This window comes from Vigna umbellata, chromosome 6 (genome assembly GCF_029865625.1).
Source record: "Vigna umbellata cultivar VRB3 chromosome 6, Vumbellata_1.0, whole genome shotgun sequence".
In the NCBI taxonomy this organism is placed as follows: Eukaryota; Viridiplantae; Streptophyta; class Magnoliopsida; order Fabales; family Fabaceae; genus Vigna; species Vigna umbellata.
The window spans coordinates 25,977,760-26,001,798 of NC_142170.1; the positions used below are offsets into that span (position 1 = coordinate 25,977,760).

The following is a 24,039-nucleotide window of genomic DNA, read 5'->3' on the forward strand; positions in this document are numbered from 1 at the left end:
AAGATGATCGAAATTGCTTGCCCAGAGATGACATCTATGGTTGCTCCTTCGCATAAAGTGAAAACAAATGGTGCACAGAAGTCTAAAGTTGCACGGCATGAGAGGTCTACGAAACGTGACCCATCATATTTTGAGCACGTTGACACTTTACATTTGATGACAGAGTCTTCATCACGAAAAACAAAAGTGAAATCGAAGGCCAAAGAAGAAACGCGAAGGACAATAGCTATGTTAAATCAATTTCATCTGATTTGTCGTCCATACATTGTAGATGTTGTTGATGTTGTTGCCGATGGTCATTGTGGTTATCGATGTATTGCTGCTATGTTGGGCCTAGGTGAAGAGGCATGGCCCGTTATCCGACATGACCTCTGCCAAGAATTAACTCAGTGGCGTGATGAATACGCACAATTAGTAGGAAGCTACGATCAATTGGAAGAACTACGACAATCATTGATTGTCCATGATCGATCACAGGTATTTCTTATTTACCTTATAAACATGTAATATATTTATAATTTTGTATTTCTTTTCATAAGTATTTCTTATTTACCTACATGTATTACAGGTTAATGCTAAGAAGTGGATGACCATACCTGACATTGGCTATGCAATTGCAAATCGATACAATGTCATCTTAGTATGTTTGTCATATGTTCAGAGTTTTACCATATTTCCACTAAGAACTTCACTGCCTACAGATGTCACACAACATCAGATGTTATGCATTGGATTTGTTAATGGATGTCATTTCGTATAGGTAAACCTTCGTATCACAAGTGAAGCATTACCCATTGGATGTTATGATTTACTTACTAATATTAATTTTTCAGGTTCAATTACAACAGGGTTGTCCCTTACCCATGGTGGACATAATTTCGTCAAACCATTGTTACCCACAAGCGCGAGCATGGTCTACATTTTATACACACAGGATGCAATCATTTATGAATTTAATGACAGTTAATACGACTTATGTAGATCTTAGAGAAGACTGAAATTAAGTTTGTTATGTAACTTTTTTTTTGCAGTTGTAAATACTTTTCTTTATATAATTTCATTAAACAAAGGCGATTCATACAACTTGTTAAATATATTATAATTAGTCAAACTATTAAAACCATACAAAATTATGCAATATTTTAAACACTTAAAGTATAAATAACCGTTACATAAATAACCATTAAAAAGGCAATCATATATAACAATGTCCTTTCAAGAAAATGATGCACGTCCACGCACATAACGACCACCTCTTCTAGTACTAGACTCATACTCCTCAACAGACCTACGAGCTACCTATAGTGTCTCAGTAGTACGTTGATAAGCTACAGTGCCCTCTGTGACGTCTCGACAGGTTAACATGCCCTGCAACATCCTGATCACACGCCTCATACCCTTGAAATTAAGATAACCAAAAAAAATTTATTAAGTAAACAAGAACAAAAATTGATGAAAAAAATCAAAATAAGTTAGTTTCAATACATACCAACAATCCTAGCTCAGCCGACCGTCTACGACGAACTGGAGGCACCAGCCTGTCATCTGGAATGTCTCGCCTCATGCGCGGTGCAAGACTAGGTCGTTCATCGTCGTTGCCTGAAGTGATGTACGGGTGCGACACCCGCCTAAACCACGTTATGTATCCATCAACACACGCATGTGGCTCATGAGCCTCAACGACACTAGTAATGGCATACTCTACATACCGCAACGAATTTAGATCAATTGTAGGAATGTTTGGCATTGGAAGACTATCAGGTGACCGTGGTATGATCTGCTGAAAACCAAATTGACGCAACACGCGTTCAGGTAGATGTCGATGAATCATGTCGCCTAATAGGATCCATCCCGAGTACATAATTATGGCAATGAATGGGCATGTACGTCTTTGCGAAACGTATGGATTCCAGATAACTACATCATAAGTGAGGGCATCCAGAAATGTTCGGCCCTCTGTCAAACTCCAACCCACCCTCGGGGGTATGTATCGTGAAGCACGTGGATCAAGTTTTGTGTACCTCTCAGACACTTGCCTCCTTCCCATTGCAGGAAAGTGCTCATATATCCAACTCTACAAAAAAACATTACTTCCATTGTTTGATTCATTGTCAAACAATATTAAAATAAACTTAGAAGATGGTAATGTACCTGTAGAAGAGTGGAATATCCAGCTATCTGTCTGACCTCACTAAAGCTACCATCTCCTAGCTGCTCATATGTATGTGCAAGTGCTGCTGCTCCCCAAGCATATCTCGAACAAGCATTCAAGTCTCGCAAGAGAAGGAGATACGATACTCAAATTAGAGTCGCACTCTTATTCGTAAAAATTGTGCATCCAAGCAGATGCAACAAGTATGCCCGAGCAGCACACTCCCAACGCTTCTGCTCGATGCACTCTTGGTAGACCTCGCGTAGCCAGCTGAGCCTAACTTTTGGACTACGTGACTGTTTCATCTCAGCTGAAGCTTTAGCGTGGTCCACACCAAGCAGCTCCATGATATGAGATCAAGCCTCATCATACTCTAACTCCTCAACCTCACAAAATTGTCCCATGATGGGTAGGTGGAGCAAATTCATAAAGTCAACTAATGTGACACTCATCTCACCTATCGGTAGGTGGAAAGTATTAGTCTCTCGGTGCCACCTCTCTGAAAGGGCAACGATCAATCCATGATCGACATACAAGTTGTATGACAGGTTCACTAAACAACCCAACCCCGACATGGAGATATAAGGCTCAATGGTCCCATGATACATTCCAAAATGCTTCAATTTTTTGCCATGAGTGACAACCTTTATCTCCCTTCGATCTTAAATAAAAACATAATTATATAAAAAAAATGTAACATTTATTAAACAATTAAAATTTAGGTTGATGACTAACTCGGCCTTGCCATATGGCAAATGCAACATGCAAAGGTATAGTGGGTAAGTAAGGAGGTGTCATGTGGACCTCCTGGGAATCCACCATCTTCACCTTCATCTTCATCTTCATCTTCATCTTCATCTTCATCTTCACCTTCACCTTCACCTTCATGTTCTTTCTGACTAGAGTCATGCTGCTGCTGAATATCCTCTAATCATCTTGACCATGTCCATGTTGTAATAACTCCTCCTGCTCCTCATAATCATGCTCATCAACGCGATATTCTTCTACTCGTCTTCTACGAGCAGATGTCATAGGTTGTCTTCTTTCATCATGTGATGAAGATGATGGCTCACCACGAGAGGATGAATTACCATGATAAGATGATGCACCTCTAGTTTTAACCATATCTATTAACCAATTATATTATTAATATATTATATACAAAAAAGTAATTAATTACATAATAAAAATATTCAAACAAATAATAAGTAATCAAAGAATATAAAATTTCAAAAAAATACATATATAATAATTAAATAATTACAAATAAATCCAAAATAATATTTAACAAAATTTACAGATGATAATTATTATTTAATTCAATAAAAAATGTAATAATTATTTCAATTTCATAAAAAATTTAAAAAAATTAAATAAAATTAAATACATAATAAATAATATATTACGAAAATAATAATATGTTAAAAAATAACAAATTCAACAAAATTTAACAAACAAATAAAATAAATAAAAATATATTAAGAAAACATTTTATTTATCAACTAACAAAAAAAATTAAATTTATTATACTAACCTAATAAAAAATAAACCTAATAAAATAAATATATACTAACCTAATAAAAAATTAACCTAATAAAATAAATATATACTAACCTAATAAAAAAAATTAAAAAACCTAGAAATCAAAGCTAAACGCTATTCGAAATGCGGCGACACCTAACGCACATGGATGTGCGGTTAGTGTGAGCCGCCTGGGAAACTCTCCGCATATCGATATGCGGTTTCCCTACTTTCCGCACTTCCAACTACGGAAGTCTGCGACCACTGGCGTTTAAGCAGCTGCTCTCCGACGACCAACACCAACACCCAGCGAACTCAAAAAACACATGCATATATTTGTATGACAGCAAATACCTACATTTTATCAAGATACTAACCTGGACGCCAGAAAGCACCTAAGATTTGTGAGAAATCAAGCACCGAGGAGAAACGCAAACAGCTTGGCACAGGAGGGAGGAGAAAAGAGGGACAGAGGAGACCGGAGAGAACAATGGGAGAGGAGGGAGGGCGGAGGAGGAAGGTGTGATTTAGAACGGGTGTAGGGTTTGAGGGTGAGATGCGGCAGAGTTCAAGTTTCAAAATTAATCAGCCTTTTAAAAATTCAAAATATTCTTGTTGACTGTGTTGAGGGGTATACTTTAGAATTAAAATATATTTTAGAGGTATAGGACGAAGGTAGTGAGGTGCAGGGAGAATATCTCTTTTACTTATGTGAGTCTATTATATGACATATTATATAAAGTTATGAAAGTATTTTATGATATATCTATATATTTCAATGAACTCTTCAAAATAATTTTCAAATAATACTTACAACTAGATCAAAATGATTTTATTTATTTTATTTTTAATTATAAAAACTTTATAAATAAAAACTTACATAGTAGCCTCTTATTCATTAAACAATTAATCAATAAACATAAATTAAATAAAGATAATAAATTCTTAAATTAACATAAGCATGAAATATTACAAGTCTGGAGTTCTTTTTTGAGTTACCAATCATGGCGAATGTGGCGATTCTTGAGCTCAGTAGAAACTGTGCCAAGACAGTGGAAGAGATAGTAAAACTAGAAAGAAAGATCTTTCCAAAACACGAATCACTAGCTTCATTCTTTCACGATGAACTGAAAAAGAAGAACAGTGGATTGCTTTATCTTCACGTGGATGGCGAGCTTGCAGGCTACGTCATGTATTCTTGGCCTTCTTCCCTGTACGCCTCCATCACCAAGCTCGCAGGTTCCAACCCCATTCGTTTTCTTGCTTACATCTATCTCATGAAAGGATGGTTGCATTCAGAAACTGAAATTTGGTCTTTCCAATGCTAGTGTTTGTTTCGTTATCAAGAATTCAAGTCATGCCCATAACTTGTTTGATGAAACTTCCCAACTAAATAATCTGAGCCTTTTCTACTACTTATGAAGAAAAAACTATCGTGGTGTCGTATATCACCCGCAGCTAGTGAAAAGTTTTACGAAAATCAGGCTTAAGTGTCCGAATTGAATAACTAGTGTAATGAACTATAAACGTAACCTTGAAGAAAATTAGTCAAAACCATAGAAAAATAGCCAAAAGCTTTGTTGTAATAACCTAATGACAAATGTTTAATATGATTTTATTTAGCTTTTTATCTTTCTTAATTAAGAAATAAAAAATGATCAACCTGATCTTTTTGCTATTTTCGTTTTGGTTCAAATTGTAGTCCTTTATTTTTAACGAGTATTGCTGAATCTTAAACCTAAGTAGTATGATATGATATGTTTAATTTGAATCTTTTTGTTATTTGAATATTACTAAAATCCTGTAGCATAGTGTATAGTTATAATGCTATAAGATCATGATATTTTATGTCTTTAATATTATTTTATACTATTTATTATGTAATTATTTTTGTTGAAACTGTTTATTGGCAATATGGGTTTACATTGCTGGGATTGAATCTTCAACTTTTGGTTATTGGCAATATGGGTTTACACATTTTGGTTTATTAGTGAAGGAGCAATATAGGGGACAAGGCCACGGAGAGACTCTGTTGAAAGCAGCAGTTGAGAAATGCAGGACAAGAAAAGTTTCGCGCATAATGCTTCATGTGGATCCCTTGAGGACTCCTGCAGTGAATCTTTACAAGAAATATGGTTTCCTAGTTGACACTTTGATTCAAGGCTACTACTCCTCAGACAGAAATGCTTATAGAATGTACCTGGACTTTGATTCAAGTTAAAGGAAAAACTGAATAAACATTTTATGTACCATCTACAATTCACTCCAAGTGATTTAATTAAAAGAACAAAATTTGTAATGATGATTTTTATTTAAGCACTTGTGAAAGACAAAAATTCAATAAAGAGGGGTTCGTGGTTTCACTTGTGTATTCCAACCTGAGAATGAATGTCTATGCTGTGTATTTGTCTGTCATATTGGAACCTGCTCTGTCAATGACTGGTAGCGCAAATGTCTAAAGAAGAAACTTTAGAAATATTGATGATTACAAGAGGAACTGCTCAGAATAATTTTGAAGGGTTTCAAATAACATTTATTTTTTATTTGGGTTTTTTCTGATAATGTATAAAAGAAATAAGTTTTAATATATTTTTAATTTGATTATTCTAGGAAAATAGTAAAAATCAAAATTGTTGCTGCCCAGGATCGAACTGGGGACCTTTAGTGTGTAAGACTAACGTGATAACCACTACACCACAGCAACTGTTATACTATATTTTAAGAAATTATTTATATATATTATAAATTATAATAATGACGTCATAATAGGCTGTAAACCTCATAGCCATAAAGTAATCTAAAGGAAAAACTTATAACCTCCTTGCTCTCTTCGAATCCGTTAAGCGTACGAGCCCTAGATTTCGATCTAGGGTTTCTTTGCGCTCTAGTTCAATTTTCAATTCTGCTTTCATTGGATTCTGGGGGTTAAGTTGTTCTTACATTATTCCATTTCCCACGAATTAGAAATCACAAAGAAAATGGTGAGGGTGTTGAGAAGCTGCATTCAATCCATATTGAAGCTGGTGAACTCGGTGATTGGGATGGCCGGGTTAGCCATGATTCTGTACTCCGCTTGGATGATTAGGGTTTGGCAGAGGGAGATGGGTGACCTCCCCTTTGGTCACGATTCTGATGATTATCCACCTCCATGGTAAAATATTCATTTTTTCCCTCCATTTTTTTTTTCTATTTATCCTTGTATTAATGAATGAGAAAATTTGGATTTCGATTGACCAGTGAAGATGGATTTCAATATTTTTAATAATGAAATAAAATATTAAAAATTATGATTTGATTTTATGATATTAATGTGTTTTTATTGCTTTTGTACTAAAATGTTGAATGAAAGATAACGTTCTAGGAAACCAAAGGAGTTAATTGTGGAAGAGAGAAATGTTGATTGGGGGAGTCGTTTTTGTCATCATAAAGCTGTTGAATTTTGTGCTCTGTCCACTTGCAAGCTCTTAATGGAATTAAGAGAACCGGGAAATCAATTATGTATTACCCGGACTTTTGGAGCAGGGTTGGGGTTCTGGCTTAGGATATAAATATATTCAAGGTGTTAAATTGTAGTCACAATAGCAGTTTTGTTATGATTCTTGATATTGAAGAAAAGTTATTGTAGTTGTAGAAACTTCAAGAACCTTAACGTTAGACACAAACCAGTTTTTAAAACCTTAGATTTGTTCATTGTGAGGAGCACTGGATGGTACAAAAAATTTATGTGATACAAATCTTTTGAACGTGAATATATATATATATATATATATATATATATATATATATATTGTGGGAATTGCAGGTGGGGGAGGGGATGTTGTCAAACTGATTGCTTATTTTTGTGATCTTTATGGATAGATATACTCAGTATTTCCTGCTAGTTTAATTCCGCTTTACATTATTAAATTTTCTGGTCTGTATGGATAGATTCTGAAGACATGTTTTTTTTTCTTTTGAAATCAGGTTCATTTACACGTTTCTTGGCCTTGGAGCGGTGTTCTGTGTAGTAACGTGTTTAGGTCATGTAGCTGCAGAAACTGCTAATGGCTGTTGCCTGTATTTGGTATCCTTTTCTTTTAGTCTACCATTATTTTAGTAACAGATACGGCTCTGATGCTACACATGGATATGGCATTTCTTAAAATTTAGGTTGCAAGCATGGGAGTACAAATAACATTTATGTGAAAAATTGTATATATTGTAGCATATCATAAAATAAACTAAAATATAAATGCATCATAAAATTACTCTTACGGTATTTTTGAAGCAATTTCTCTACATCTAAATTATAATTTTTTTAATTTTAAGTGCTAAATGCATAGTATGGAAAAATGTTTTAATTTAATAAAATACGAAAGTTATATTTAAGGTAGCTAGCTAACAATTTAAATAATTTTTACTGCTGAAAGTTTTAATTTTTTTCACTGAATTTGAGACATACAATTTTAATTGCTGATGTTAGTTTTTTTATTTTTATTTTTATTTTATTTATTTATTGTTATAATACAATATTTAAGATAAGTATAATCATTTAATAATTTACGTAAGGGAATGTTCACCGTTCAATGTAGTCATTAATTCCCTCTACCGAATTATTATCACTTAGTTGCACTTTTGGTGACTGTTAAACAACCACTATTATGTTTCAGTGCTGAAACTTTTAGTTTTATGCAGTTAGTTGTGTTCAATAGCAAAGCCATCTCATTAAGTGGTCATTAAGGCAATGTTAACCTTGACTGCTTACAGTATATGGTGTTTGTGGTTTTGCTTCTCATGCTGGAGGCTGCATTAACTGTTGATGTATTTGTGAATCAGGACTGGGAGAAGGTATTGTTGTCTATAAAAAATAATTTCAATAATGTTTTTGTTAATTCAATGCTTTTATATTTTAAAGTCTTCTCTTCCTGTGACATATTGAATCTGATCCATCTAAACGTGAAAATTGGAGTCAGGACTTCCCAAAGGACCCCTCTGGGAGTTTTGATCAGTTCAAGAATTTCATCAGATCAAATTACGAGATGTGCAAATGGGTAGGCCTGTTTCTTGTTTCTGTACAGGTAAATCTCTCTCTTCTCTGTCTGTGGCTGTAATAATTTATGATACAATTATTGTTGAAGCATATTATTTACCTATTGCCAAAGTTTCCTACTGAATTCCCACTTCCAAGATCATTGCAAGTTTTAAACACAAGTTTTTTAATTAAAGGGAACTTTGTATTCAGGTTTTCAAGATTGTCTAAGTAGCTTCTTTCTCTTATAAAGCATATCGAGAAAACTGTCTCCAATGATTACAGTATACTGAATTCTTTTAAAAAATATTGCTTTCCCAAAGCAAGTTTAGGGAACCATAGTGTGTAAGACTAACATGATAAGCACTACACAGCGGAAACTTTCTTCTTTTGAACACATATCTCTTTCATACGGTCAATAACAGCTTTAATCTGTAATGAAAAGATGGAAAATGAAAATATCAGCTTTCATCATTTCTTTCTAACTGTATCCTGTTTATTGTCCCTTTTATATTTATCTCTTTGGTTCCTCTACTGATAATTTTAATGCATATTTTATTATTAAGGGATTCTTATAGGTAGTACTCCTGTTGTTGATGAGATCTAAACTGTCATTCTAGGTATATAATTAACATGTAAAACAACTGCCAACTGGTACAATGTGTATACTCTCTCTAATTCATTTGTTCTGTCAGTAAACTACGTAATCAGCTAGTACATATTTCTTGTTACACTTTGTTCCATATTTCTACTTGCTTTTGGTTCCAAAATCTGAAGATGGAGTTACATTTGGAATTTGGTTAATGAATGATGCATTGACGGATGGCTGCCTGTGCTGTTAACAAGCAGGGACTCTCTTTACTATTGGCAATGATACTCAAAGCACTAGGACCACATCAATATTATGATAGTGATGATGAATATACTCCTGACAGGGTGCCACTCTTGAAGAATGCTCCACCTCAATATGTTGTTGTTGATCCAGGATATGCACATGGAAATGAAACATGGAATAGGGTAAGTGGCAAGGTAAACTAGATTGGAATTCTTTTCTTGATCTTAACTTTCTTATTTGAGTCGTCACGGATTTTCTTTATGATTTAGTTTCACTACTACTCTGTTTAAGTACGTATTATCATGCCCCAGTCTCATTGTTAGGTGGTTTGAATAGGCAAGTTGGCTTATAGACTGTACGTCGGTGTATACTGAAAATTTGAAAGTGATGATGTATTAGATTGAATCTTTAGTACTTATGATAGCGATCTCAATTTTCTTCATTCATTTTTCGGAACTTTTTTTTGGAAATTAGAGCATTAACCTCTACTGATGCTTTATTGTTGCATGATATTGATTTAATTTTAATGTTAACACTATTCTGTCAGTGGTCAAATACATTATGAAGTCGCTTTATGATTTCATTTAGTCACTATTTATTTGTTTCCTTGGTGAGACAAGTCCTGGTTATTGTTTTACTGTATAGTGGTCAGCATGTTAAATCTTAGCTCTAGCTTTGAACTTCTCTCCATTTAAATGAAAGTTTCCTTCTTTAATCAGTCAAATAGGTAAGGCCATAGCCTTCAATTTAACCTTGACGTCTGGATCCATGGAAAGTGAGGCAAGCAGTCCTTTTTTATGCCAATTGGTTTAGAAGATGACCTACACGCTGGAGACGGATTAACTATTGAATCAATGGCTATGGGAGAAACAAGTGCTTATCGTGATCCTGGGGACAAATAAACCATTTTCACACAGTTGTGAGTAAACGTGTGTAATCATCATATATCATGTCTGTTTATCGTAAATAAAACACAATCTCTTGATGAACAACCCCCTCTATCTTCTGTTAAAAGTATCTACGAAGGTGGATCAATAGATATGAGCAAATATTCTTTTGTTTAAACTGGGTTCTCATCATTCATCCATTGTGGATACAAAATGGAGTTTTGGCGTCCAGTTCATTTACACAAAAACATCATTGGCCCATTTTTTTTCACGCTTTTATCTGTTTAAACTTCTTTGACTTGAGATTCTGATAAACTTCATTTCACCACTTGAACAAAGGCAGAAGAAAATGATATTTTGCAGGTATCTTTGCGTTAATTGCTTTAAAAATGGAAACAGAAAAAAATTGTTTTAAATTTGAGACAAAGATCCTTCTTTCTGTTTTATTATTAGTGTAATGTAATTAACACCTTTTTTCCAGATTGTCACAATAGCAAATAGAGTAATTACAAAAGTAAAGAAATGAAAGGATGTTTTTTAACTGATAGTATTTGTGAATGTCTTCCATTAGAGGAATTCGTGGTTTTGTATTATTTCAGTGCTATAGGAAGAATTATATACTTGTTATTCAAGATTCATACTTTATATGGAATACTAAGAAAGAACTAATGACCATAGCCATTAGAAAGTTGTAATTTTGTTAGGACTATGTAATTTTGTTATTTAGGAATCGATAGTTAACTATTTTTTATCAACACTGTAACAATGGTAGATGGAACAATTTATATGAACAGGATTTAATGTTATAATACAGGTTTTATGGGTGAAATTTAATCTCGTCAATGTTACATCCGTTATTTGAGATATTGTTTTTAAATCTTGTTCTTTACACCTCCTTATTAAATTAATGCATGACTATGAATATTATATAAATTTACATAATATATCAAACCTCACATAAATATATGATAGTTGTCCAATATCACCCAAGATCAATAAGATCGACAATCCTACTTATCATTGATCTTAACGAAACTCAAGCTATCGTCGGAACTTGCATCTAAATACTGTATGTATATAATTTTTTATTTTTATAATTACTTTTGTTTTTATTATTCTCTTGACCTATTTAGAAGAAAACAACTAGAGGAAATAAAAGTACGACAAAGTAAAAGTAATCTGAACATGGGACAAGGGAGCACCTTTAATCCTCCACCTTATGAATCCAAATCTCAATGGGAGCTTAACATTGTTAATATTGGAAATAACCAAAATCCTTCTCAAAGGACATGTGACTACACACGTAGGTAACCAAGGTCTAAAAGTATCCTTTAGCATTGGTACAGAAAAAGTAGTAGAAGTGAAGGTAACATAGGTAATCTCATTGGTACATAAATGGATCATGAAGATATCTGTATACTCTTTTGACTATTTCATGGGGCTTCTTCTTGTACCTTCATTCAGTCAAAATATATATAAAATGAAAAAAAAAATTAGGTAAGCACTAATTATTGCTCACTAAATCACATTTATTGTACTCTATATGTAGAGTCATGCATCCCAGGTGTCTTGTTTATTTTCTCGTCTCTCTACTTATGTAGTTTTCATGTGGTGTATTTGCTTCGTTCAGCTCCATCTCTTCTCGGATTAATACTATTTTTTTTTCATTTGTTCAACTTCATCTTTTTATCTCGAATCTTTTATGAATAAACATTTTTGTTCAATAAGTTAGGTTTGAAATTTTATTCTTATATTGTTTGAAATTTATATATATTTTTATGATGTTGTATTAGATTTTGAAATCTGGTTAAGAAAACTCATTGAATTTCAAAAATGTTAAGGAATTTACTGAATTTAAAAAGTCGGTTAAATAAATTACTTGATTTTGAAATTCGATTAAAATATTTATCAAATTTCGAAAAGGAATTCACTATATTTCGAAATTTGATGAACACTTCTATCAAATTTTTAAATCTGATAATCATTTTTCCTAAATTTCAAAACTCAGTGAACATTCCTACACAATTTAAAAATTCGATATTCATTTAATATTTTCTTTTCTATTTTCTTTTCTATTTTGTTTTATTTTATAATTTGTTTACTTGTTTTATTTTTAATAGTTTCTTCGAACGTTGGTGCTATGAAGAAATATGTTAGAGCAGCAACAAAGTTGTGGCATACGGGATGGAGAGCAAAGAAGAGCCGGGAGGTGCGGTGTCAGGTTAAAGAAGTGTGAGAGTAAAAATGGATAGGTGAAGTAATTATAAGGATAGAGAAAAGAAAATTTACTCTTGTTTGAAGGGTAGTTTTGGCATTAAAAGAATGCTTTGAAGGTGTACAGAGAAACCTTGGAGGTGCACGGAGAAAACCCCCTTTCATGTGAGTTTTGTGACACCATGACAATGGTTAAAGAAGTTATATATTTAATATTAGACTTAATACTTATTTTGATTCCTTGGTTAGTTTTATTCAAAATGGTCCTCTCTTTTCTGAGATGTTTATAGTGGTCCATTCTTTTATAAAAATGGTTTAATTTGATCAGTTTTGCAGACGGTGTTTAAGTTGCTAACAACATAATGTCTACCTTAGCTAATATTCAATGAGTTGTCCAATTTTAAAATACGTAGCAAGATGAGTCCAAATGACATGACAATGTTAAAAGTTCTTGACCTTAATTAAACTCTCTATTACAATTAAATTTATTTTACCTTAATTAAACCCCAATTCACTATCATGAAACCCTAACTAGAAACTTCTCTCCCCTATCTGTTTTCTTGGTTCTCGAACAGACCGACCCAGACTTAGGGTGTCCCTATGGGTTTCATAAGGTTCTTTCTTCTCTTTTGTCTTGGCTTGAAATCACAAATCCTGGTGGCATGAGAAGGACGAAGGCGATGCATTGATCGTTTCAGGTGAGACTCGTCGTCACGTAAAGAACTATGCTAGGTAGGAGGTTTCGTCTTCTCCTTTTTTGGTTAGGGGTCGTGATTGGCTAGAAGGGCATGCTCCCTTCTTCTTCTCTATTCTGGGTTGTTTTCGCAGGGAAGGAGAGGCATTTTCCAATGGCTTAGGCGTGACGCTTTCTTTGTGCAACTAATGCTTCAATGTCTTCACCGCGAGCTTCCGGGGGCAGGCGCGGCGTTTCGCGATGCAAGGAACTTGTCCTCCAGCGTCTTCACAACAGCAAGGGCTTGGATGAGATTAACGATTCAAATCAAGGTTGAATTTGGGTTCTGTTCTTGATTGTTCTCTATAGGTTTTGATCTCGCGATTTGGGACTAGGGTTTTGATTTGAGATTTTGGAATTTTTTTCATTTTGAGGGTGATGATTGCAGTTAATGATTTTTCAGTGGTGGTTTGGTTTGGAGTTTCCAATGGTGGTTTGGGTGCGAGCAGTGGTGGCCAACGACGTGGACTGATTGGTTTATCCTGTTGGCCTGGTTGCATAGTAGGGCTATAGATGAGACAAATGTGTTTAGTAAGAGGAAGATGAGAATCTATTAAGAATAAAATAAAATAAAAAGAAAAATATAAAAAGTGAAATAAAAACTTTTAACATTATCACGTCAAGTGGTCACGTATTTTAAAACTGGACAACTTATTTAATATTGGTTAAGGTGGACATTACACCGTTAGCAATTTAAACACCATTAGCGAAAATTATCAAAGTGAACAATTTTTACAAAAAAAAAGAACCACTTTGAACATCTCTAAAAATGAAAGACCACTTTGAACAAAACAAACTAATATAGGAATCAAAATAGGTATTAAACCTTAATATTATTTAAATGTGTGAATCGTATTTTGTATATATATTTATTTTAATTTTGTGTTTTTGAGTTAGTCTAACATTTTTTTACTCTGAGTGATATTTTTTTTTAGATATTATTCTTGATTATTGTTGTATTGAATTCTACATTTTCATAATTTCAAAATGACCATATAGTTTGCCAAATTTACTACTTTCTATCAATTCTCAGACAAATTTATTACATTTTTGTATAAAAATTCATAGATTTATCTTTTTTATATCTAGCTTAAACTTTTTGTAATTGAACTTATAGATCTAACTACAACTCATAAGTAAGTCCACAACGGTAGCTAATTAGAGATAATATATATTATAAATGTGCTCTAAGGGAGATTGAATTCATTCATTTATTTTTTCGATTTTAGAAATTTTCTTTATTTCTTCTTTTATCACAATTTTTAAATTGCTTATTTGTCTTGTCTTTGTTTTTTCTTTCTTCTTTGTCAATGGAGATCTAATTCTTGAATGTCAACTCACAATTAAGAACATATAATTCGAATTGAATTTGTTATTGATAGTTTATACTCCAAGTTTGGTTTTCTTCTCTCTTATTTAGACACACAAAAATATGTAATTTTTCTAGAGGTTTATTTTTGCATTACCGAGAGTTTTAACTCCCAAAAAACACGTTTTCCGCGGTTGCAGAAAACCACCGTCACAAAATTACGGACGATTTTTGGTAAAACCACTCCTATTTCCAGGAGTTTCTAGAACCGTCGAAACTAATCATGATACTGAACCGTCCCTATTTTCAGGGGTTTCTGGAAACCGCCGGAACTAAGCGGGGTTTCTTGAAAACCCCGGAAGTAACTGTGTTTGAAAGAAATGCCCTTATTTCCAGAGATTTTATCCAAAACCGCTGGAAATGCTTTTAGATCATTTTTTTGTGTTGAAATTGAATTATGATAAATCTGATTTTAAAATCAATACAATCAAATAATATAATCTAAAATTATTTATATATGTATTCATAATAAAAAGTAATGTTAATAGAAAAATAATTCAAAATTAATTTCAACTAAAAAAATGCTAAACTCTTTTATCAGTTGCATTTCATAACAAAATAAATTTATCACTTTTTAAATTATTTAAAATTGATAAAATTCAATAATTTTTATACAAATGTTAGGTTGGGTTAAAAATAACAATTTTACAAATTCAAAAGTAAAATTTTAAAATAATTTTAAACAATTTAATAACAGTTTAAAATAAATTCTAATGTAAAATTTAAAACAATAAAGTTTAATATCATATATAAATATAAATAAATTAATCTTTAATAAAATTATAAATTTTAATAAAAATATTTGTATAACATTTAACTAAAAATTAAATTTTGTTTAAGTTTATAGAGAAACAAAATTGTTTAATTTTAAAATAAATTAGAAGTAAACTGAGACCATTAATATAATGACACGTGGCATGATAGTGACACGTAACACTATTATTATTACATTACACTTGATACTGTCATATCATGTAACGTTAATTTGACATGTGTTAATTTTTTTTTCTAAAAAATAAAAATAAATATAATTTAAAAACATATTTAGAAAAAACACAAAGTGATATATGACACTCTTTAATAGTGTTATAGTAAGAAAACTGATACTTTGACACACATAATTATTTTACATTCATTTGACACTACCTTCCTTACTTTTTTTTTCTTCTTTTTTGAAAAACTACAAAAAAGTCACTCTTTTAAGACCATTTTATCCTTGTGAGGTGTGTCAAATAAATGTAAATGTATGCCATGTTCTCCTTACTTTCATAGTAAAGAAGAAAAAAAGTAAAGGAACATATTGCAAAAAAAACGTAACAATTGAATTATTTAACCTTATTATTTTTATATAGACATATGAACCAAACAGTTGTCCAAGCAATTGCTTTTGCCTTAGCATCACATAATCATGGATTATGATCATTTGCAGCTTTCTATCCACTCGAATGACGCAAGCCGGAAATAAAGATGGAGCGAGAAGATGGAGCAGATGAAGAATACACAATTCTCAAGTGCAGAAGATGGAGCCTCACCACTACTGCATAAGGAACGTTTTTGGGAAAAAAATATTGTGAATTTTGAGCTTTATGATGCTGTTGAAAAGGGGGACGTGGATAACTTTATTGATGTGTTAGGGAAAGAGTGTGCAAAAAGGAAGGTGCCTTTGTCTGATATTTTTGATTAGGTAACATGGGCAGGTGATTCACTACTTCACGTGGCAACATATTTTGGAAGTGAACAAATTGCAGAGTTGATTTCTGGTCACTTTCCTGAGCTTCTTACTGCGAGAAATGTGAGGGTATTGAGCCTTCCTTGTGTGGGAGTGAAGGTGTCTTCCTTGTCCTTGTGTAGCAAGATTACATGTTCTTTAGCTGAATTGTGGGACTACTCGAATGTATCTGTATGGAGAATCTACAGATTGGGCTGTAGGAGCGGCTACAGTCGGTGAGGTAGGGTACATGAGTGAGACTGACTCTTTCCATTATGGTGTTTATGGTTTGGTGATGCTCATGAATTGTTTATGACTATGATAGTCATGGAGGTAGTATATATATGGTGATGATCATGGTATGGAATGCTTCAGGTGATGTGATGTTGATAGTAGTGTTACGATAATAGTTATACTGAGTAGTTAGCATATGTGCTACTGAATGTATAGACCAAGGGTCAAGGATCAAGAGTCGGGGATCTAGTAACTGGATAAGGCTGATGTTTGTGTTAGAAGTTTAAGAATCCTATTGTTATTACTATTGAGTATGAGATGGTTGTTATGGTTGATATATTCATTGTATTTAATATTGTTGTTATGATTGTTTTAACGGTAGCTTACCCTATACATGTTTGTGTGTGTGCATGTGAATGCAATGATTGTATAATGTGTGATGTTATACGTGAGCAGATGATGTTGTAGATGGTGTTGAGGCATAAAAGATTCGAGAGATGAAGGGGGACAAACTTGGGATTTTATTTACAGTTATTATTTTTGAACTTTGAGACAATGTAATTGAAGTCATTTTATTTTCTTCGTTGTTTTCATTAAACAAATGTTTTGGAACTATTATGTTTTATGCACAATGATATGTTGAGGTTTTTGAAAATAAGTTTCCGCGCAATGATAAAGTTTTGAAATTTACCGGTTTTTGTAAGCCCGTGACATCCCATAATTTACGGTGTTACATAAAACCTTTGGTGTAAATCTCAAACAATTATAGTGAAACATCCTTCAATCTAAGGTTGATTGGAAGGGAAACTAGATGTAAGCATTGAGGTCGAACCAGGATAAAACCTTGTGTTTGTTCTTCTCTCCTTATCTCTTTTACTTTCATTGCATATGCGTATTACTTAGATTACAAGAAAGATTAAAGATCATTCAAAGTTTGTGAAAAGATTTAAATAGCATTCATTTTTAGTAATCACCAATTCACCCCTCCTCTTGGTGTTGAGAAACAAGACACTTCTTTTCTAACACTTTCAATATTACAACGAGTTTAACCCACTCCTGGTTTCAAGTATTATTACACCACTCCTGGTCCCTTAGACAACACATCTAATCCGAGTTTAGCCTCTCCAGGTTCTATCCCTAGACAATTGTCTAGACCAAGTATTCTTACACCACTCCTGATTTCAAGTATAACCCATTCTTGGCTAAGTATTATCTACCATTCTTGGCACCTTTAGACAACACGTCTAGTCCGAGTTTAACCTAGGATCTATCCCTAGACAATTGTCTAGACTAAGTTTAACCACTCTTGGTTAAGTATAACCCAATCTTGGTTGAGTATTATTCGTTACTCCTAACACCCAAATATTCTTACACCACTCCTGATTTTCAAATGTTTGATCACAAAATGAAAATAATTCTCTTAAAGAGAATGTTTAGTCAATACAAATTAATATTCCCAATTTCTTGTAATTGCTCCCTATTTCTCTTCCTTTTTGAGTGAAGATATCATACGATATATGCTCAGAGTAAAACACTTGATTTATGTTAACTCTTTTGTTTTCTTTATTCTCTTCTTTGAACATTTGCGTTAGGTGCTCTAAGCACAAAAATAAACTTTAGAGTAGATTTTCAACAAGGTTTTCTTTTCTTTTCTTCTTTTTTTTTTCTCTTCTCTTTTTCTTTTCTCTTCTTTATTTTTAAAAGATTTTGATGTTGTATGCTCCATATGAAGTGGCAAGAAGTGATGATGATTCTTTTCTTCATTCTTACTAATCACTTTTCTCAATCTCTTATGCTAGAGCTTGCTTTCATTTACTCTTTTTCATATTTCTTGTGTTGAGATTGGACGATATAAGCTTTAAGATGAGATAGAGTTTAAATGAATGGTGATCTTTCCTGAGCATATTCTCTCTTTCTTTCTCTTCTCTTCTTTTCTTCTTCTATTTTTCACCTCTTCTATATTTCTTCTTTAACCACCCTTCTACATCTTTTTCAATAACAACAACTTTGTTTTCTTTAGTTGATCTTCTTTATATAGTAGTCTCTCTTGAGATATGACCGTTGGATGCTGAATTGATTTTGGGAGGATAGTTAGCCTTTAAGTGGGAGGTCAATCTTTAGTCTTTTTCGTAGAGGTACAATGCTTTTTCAGCGTTTACATTAAAGAGTAGCTTGTATTTCTCTATCAGAGTAGAAGCCTTTAGTCTTCTCTCAACGTCTTTATCCTTCGTGTGCAAATATTCTGATTAATCCTTTGTGTATTCTTGTTTTGCACAAATAACAAGGATAAGGTATACAAGCAAAATAACACTTTATAGACGTTAATTTGTACTACTTGTTCAAAACCTCTTCGGTAAGTAATGCATCGTTTAAGTATATTGTTCAAGGAAGGTTAGACGATGTATAACACTTTTGACAGTATACGACATAAAGGATTAGACTCTTATGTAAAGCTATATTAGATGTATATTGTGGCATGCTTTTCATTTAGACGATGTTCTTTATAAGATACTTTTGTTTACAACATTTTTTTATGTACTATGTTAAGCTTCAGTATTTTTATGATTCTCAAGAATAGATATTTCAATTGCAGAGCTTTTGAACATATCCTACTCTTTTGCGCATATTCCTAAAATAGTTCCTTTTCGAAATGTTTTTCTTTTCATCTCTCCATGACTACAACTCCATAATCATATTATCTTTAAAACATTCATATAAGTTTTTTTTTTATTGATCAAACGCTTCCTGTAAACAATGTGTTAGACGACATAGACTTTAGGAAAACATTGTTGTGTATGTTCTTATCTTGAAAAAACTTTACATCAACCCTTTGATGATTTGCATTGGTTTTCGTATAAAGGTTTAGGTTTTCATTTGATTTTTTCAAATGCTTAAATGTTTCAAGTCAATTAGGCATTTATCTTTTTGAAAAATATTTCGTTTAATGCTTGTTGTTAAATTTCAAAATTTGGGTTGCTAGACAATCTAGTTTCTCTAGATGATCTCGTATTAACATTGAGATTTGACCATATATAGTAATTGCACCAAAAAATAACTTTGTTAATATTTTTTTATCACTTTAGACAATAATTGGACCTTGTTAGGCCAAACTCTTTAGAATAATTGTTGGACTGGATATATACAATAAGAAATAAATAAAAAATGAAAATGTGTTTTATATATGTATATTTAGTCAGAAATTAAAAATATGTGTATTAATTATTTGTTTATTGCAATGTTCAAGAAATATTTATTTAATGATAAATAGAAATTAAAATTTTAATTTGAAGTCAAAAAGAGGTAGTCATTATAAAAATAATCCATTCACTTTAAAGAAAAATGATGTTGATTTTTATAATTTAAAGAAGTTTTCATGGAAAATTGTAAAATGGTAATTGTTTCTACCCAACACCAAATTATCTTAGCAGAATACTGAGCATGGATATCCGGATAGGATATCCGGATAGGTGACAAGATCCTTGTTGTAGCTTAAAGTTTCTTCATGATCAAAATGAAATTCATTATTGTTTAGAAGGGAAAGATCCGCTTGCATAAGATTATCTTATGCTCAAGTTGGTAAAATTGTTTAGATCTATAAGTATGAGATATTGAGTGAATATTTATTGAGAATATTAAGGGTAAAATAAACTAAAAATATAAAATGTAATTTTACGAATTTTTGTGTAACTTAATAATATAATAACATGGTATTTTTCGATAGTTATTGTATTGTATCTAGAATATGTAAGACTAGTAGTTTAAAATGTTGACATTCCAATGTTTTTGGATGGAAGTGTAAGAACTACAAAGTGTAGAACTTGGAATATAAAGTCTTGGGCAAGTTGATTTATTTTTCGTAATGGAATAAGGCCGGAAAGTGCAACCATGTTATTTCTTTTTATTTGTTGTGGTTTTGAAATAGCCTTCTATTCAATTATTTGCAAGTTCACATTAATGGGACCTCTTCAGAAAATGATATTTATGTCCCAAAAACATCACACCCACATGCAACATTTTTCGTTTTGATGTCAATTTTCCGAAGAGTTTGAATTGACAACTCCATTTTCTGGGAAAATGAAGAGAACATTACCAAATATAAAAAAGCATGGAAAATACCACATGTTTTACAAAGACCGCTGCCATTACAAAGGGAAGAACGTATCTCTAACGTGAGAAACTTTCTTGGATCATAGTAATGTGACACGCATGCTGATAAAATCCTAGAATTAAGAACTGAATCTTAAAGAATTAATTTAAAGAATTAATTTTACAACATCAATAATCACCTATTTAAAAGGGAGATTAGTTATCTGAACATAAGTGGTTAATGAGTTCTTATTAAGAGTGTCCAGCCGGAGTTTCTTGATTAATATCTTGTAGGATGGTGACTCTTATATTACACATTGCATTAAATATCTTATATAAATAGACTTCTGACTTATCAGATTTCTATCTTTCCAATTACCAACTAACTCTTCTCCCCATAGAAGGAATTTAAGAAAGGAAAAAATAGAGTTCATGTTTTAATAGGCCTATTGGAAGAAAATGATTTTAAAATTTGAATTATTTTGTATACTTTTATAATTTTAAATTTCAAAATATAAATAAGCACTTTTTTAACAACTTCTAATGTTTTATATTATTTTTCTTTCATCCTAATCACTCCCACAAAAGAAAAAAGAAAAGAAAATTGGACTAAGAAACTTTGCTATATGTTAATTCGAAAATAGAATCCCTTTCTTACTCTTCTATAGGGATAGAAAAAAGCTTGTTCTATTTTTTTTTTTTAATTCGCTTCTGTTTTTGAAAAAAAAAACCTGATTGGATTAATTTTTTTAATTGAATATTAAGATAGAAACATATATATATATATATATATATATATATATATATATATATATTATTTGCTTAGTCTTTAGTTTTGTAACTTTTTTTATTATATCATTTTTCTCCTCTCTTCCAATTATTTGGTTTGTTTTACATTCATACAACCCACTCACATTTTCAAGATTCTTTATTTCTTATCATAACCTTAATTACATAATTTTTTCTTCATGTAATTATTTTCAAATTGTTTTAGTGTAATTATCTTCCAATTGTTCGGCTTGATTATTTTCAAATTATATTATCAACTTTAGTGAATCATACAATTTTTTATTCTATTTGATCTTTAATTTTTATTTAAAGAATTTTTGTTTTTCTAAAATAATTTTCATTATCTCTCAAAATTTCAATTAGTTTGATATTTAAAACGTTTTCTTATATTTTTAATATAATTTCGTTCAATGTTGTATCAAATCACATGCATTAATTATTTTACTTCTTTCTATTAATATTTTTATTTGTTATTTATTTTTATTATTTAGAATATTGTTTTGATGATTTTTTATTTACTTAAAAATGAGAAAGTTAAGCATCATGTAAGGATGAAAACCCTTAATACATTGTATTAAGGTTTTGAATCAAACGTTGTGTCAATCCATATAAGGGTTAGACTTAGGTCTCATTTGTGTTGTGTCTCCTCCCTGAATCCTCCCCTCTGTAGATCCATTGGTGTGGATCCGAGCTAATGGTTAGTCTTGATGATTGACTCATATGAGCACAATGTGGTCTTCTATTGAAAGTCTTCTTGACAAATGGTTAAGGAAAATGTGTCTCATAATTGTAATTATCATGGTTTTTATTAGGTTTATTTTTCGCTTGAGGGAGAGTGTACTAATAATTGTCATTATCATGGTTTTTATTAGGTTTATTTTTATCCTTTATTGATATTTTTTATTAAATATTTTCAAATAATCATTGTTTTATTAAATAATTTTGGAAAAAGAAGTATCTGGATTTTATTTGTGTAATATTCTGTAAATAAGTGAAAATATCAAAAGATTGAAGGATATATCAAGAATTATCATTCAAATAAAATTCATTTAAGTACATTTAATAGGCCTAGTTAGTTTAGCCAACTTTTCCCAGTAAGCATCGCCCAACGAGAAAGGTTAAGTAGCCTAACTACTCTATTTCGTCCAATGACCTCTACGTTACGAAAATCAATAAATAGAATTCGTCACAAATTTAAAAATAATCTTTTGGGGAATAAGGAACTAACCCTAAAGGAGACACGATAGAGATGCATTATAGAGGCTAGAGACACTCAACACCGTTATTTTCATCATCTATCCATTTTCTGGTGGTGAGAATGTCTATGAGTGACTAACTTCCTTATTTATTGTGGTTGACTGCAATGTATCTTCATTCTTTCTGATTTTTTTTATTTAGTATCATTCTTTTCCACTACTCTTATGTTCTTTTCTTAATCTTAATTACATGATTATTAATTGCCTATTTGTTGGTATCTATTTATTAAGTAATAATTTAGACCCTTAATTAGGATAGAACAACTAATAAATTTTGTCTCTAAACATAGAGTTTTATCTATTGGTCAATTTAAACATCTAAATTTAATGTGAACTTTCCTTAAAAATATCTAAAGAATTATGGTTGTTAGCTTGTGGTGTAATTGCTCAAGTGAAAAGTTGGAAGTATATTGTTTAGTGTGTTTTACAATGAATTGAAACGTGAAATCCAACACTAGTGAAGTCTTTACGGATTTTCAATTTCATCACACTACAGTAAAAATGTATATTTCCAACAAATAATTACTGACGGATGTCAATCCTTCAGTAATACACATTTACAGGTGGATTTACCAACGAAATATGGATGGTTTCTTATTGATGAATATATTTGTCGATAATGTCCGTTATCGAGGATAGAGGATATGATTATTATCGAGGGATTATGACTGTCGGTAATAACCTCAGTAATGTCCTTTACCGAGGGACTGTGACCATCGGTATGTGCTTCAAGGAAATGAAATCAGTATTTGGCATTTCCCTCCTCCAATTTCACTTTGAAGAAAACGTTGTCTTCCCCGCAGACGTCCATTGCTCTTCCCTAATCTCCCCCTCCTGTTATTCACACACCCACTGCTCTATCCCAACCTCCATTGTTATTTGGTCTTCCCTAATCTCCATTGCCCTTCAACTTTGCCCTTCCCTAACCTCGATTTCTTTTAGTCCCCAATCACGTTCTTCAATGTTGTCTTCCCCGCATACGCCCACTACTTTTGTTTACAACATTTTTTTTATGTACTACGTTAAGCTTCAGGGCTTTTATGATTCTCAAGAATAGATATTTCAATTAGAGAGCTTTTGAACATATCCTACTCTTTTGCACATATTCCTAAAATAGTTCATTTTTGAAATGTTTTTCTTTTCATCTCTCCATGAGTACAACTCCTTAATGATATTATCTTTTTTTATTGATCAGACGCTTCTTATAAATAATGTGTTAGACGACATAGACTTCAGGAAAACATTGT

At 31.9% G+C, this 24,039-nt stretch overlaps 4 protein-coding genes and 1 non-coding gene across 6 annotated transcripts; 3 read left to right on the forward strand and 2 right to left on the reverse strand.

Annotated features, from left to right (window-relative positions):
* Positions 1-27: 27 nt before the first annotated feature.
* LOC148197072 (uncharacterized) lies at positions 28-998 on the forward strand. Its single transcript, XM_088093593.1, has 3 exons — positions 28-477; positions 569-640; positions 834-998. Exons 1-3 carry the CDS (start codon positions 28-30, stop codon positions 996-998), a joined length of 687 nt encoding a protein of 228 aa, XP_087949719.1.
* Positions 999-1,299: 301 nt separating this feature from the next.
* On the reverse strand, positions 1,300-2,047 carry LOC148197073 (uncharacterized). Its single transcript, XM_088093595.1, has 2 exons — positions 1,490-2,047; positions 1,300-1,398 (listed from the first exon to the last, which is right to left on the reverse strand). The coding sequence occupies exons 1-2, from the start codon at positions 2,045-2,047 to the stop codon at positions 1,300-1,302; spliced, it is 657 nt and encodes a 218-aa protein (XP_087949721.1).
* Positions 2,048-4,638: 2,591 nt separating this feature from the next.
* LOC124824739 (uncharacterized) lies at positions 4,639-6,036 on the forward strand. The gene is made up of 2 exons (XM_047297240.2): positions 4,639-4,912; positions 5,665-6,036. The coding sequence occupies exons 1-2, from the start codon at positions 4,678-4,680 to the stop codon at positions 5,892-5,894; spliced, it is 465 nt and encodes a 154-aa protein (XP_047153196.2). The 5' UTR covers positions 4,639-4,677; the 3' UTR covers positions 5,895-6,036.
* Positions 6,037-6,304: 268 nt separating this feature from the next.
* Positions 6,305-6,377, reverse strand: TRNAV-UAC (transfer RNA valine (anticodon UAC)). The gene has a single exon. It is a non-coding gene; the product is annotated as a tRNA-Val (tRNA).
* A 97-nt stretch (positions 6,378-6,474) lies between these two features.
* LOC124824740 (tetraspanin-19) lies at positions 6,475-10,651 on the forward strand. 2 transcript variants are annotated; one of them, XM_088092350.1, is made up of 6 exons: positions 6,475-6,824; positions 7,637-7,736; positions 8,420-8,500; positions 8,626-8,730; positions 9,531-9,710; positions 10,236-10,651. In XM_088092350.1, exons 1-6 carry the CDS (start codon positions 6,652-6,654, stop codon positions 10,245-10,247), a joined length of 651 nt encoding a protein of 216 aa, XP_087948476.1. In that variant the 5' UTR covers positions 6,475-6,651; the 3' UTR covers positions 10,248-10,651. The 2 variants fall into 2 exon arrangements, with proteins under 2 accessions (XP_087948476.1, XP_087948477.1); XM_088092351.1 differs by having other exon boundaries at positions 6,479-6,824; positions 9,531-9,698.
* The last annotated feature ends 13,388 nt before the right edge of the window (positions 10,652-24,039 follow it).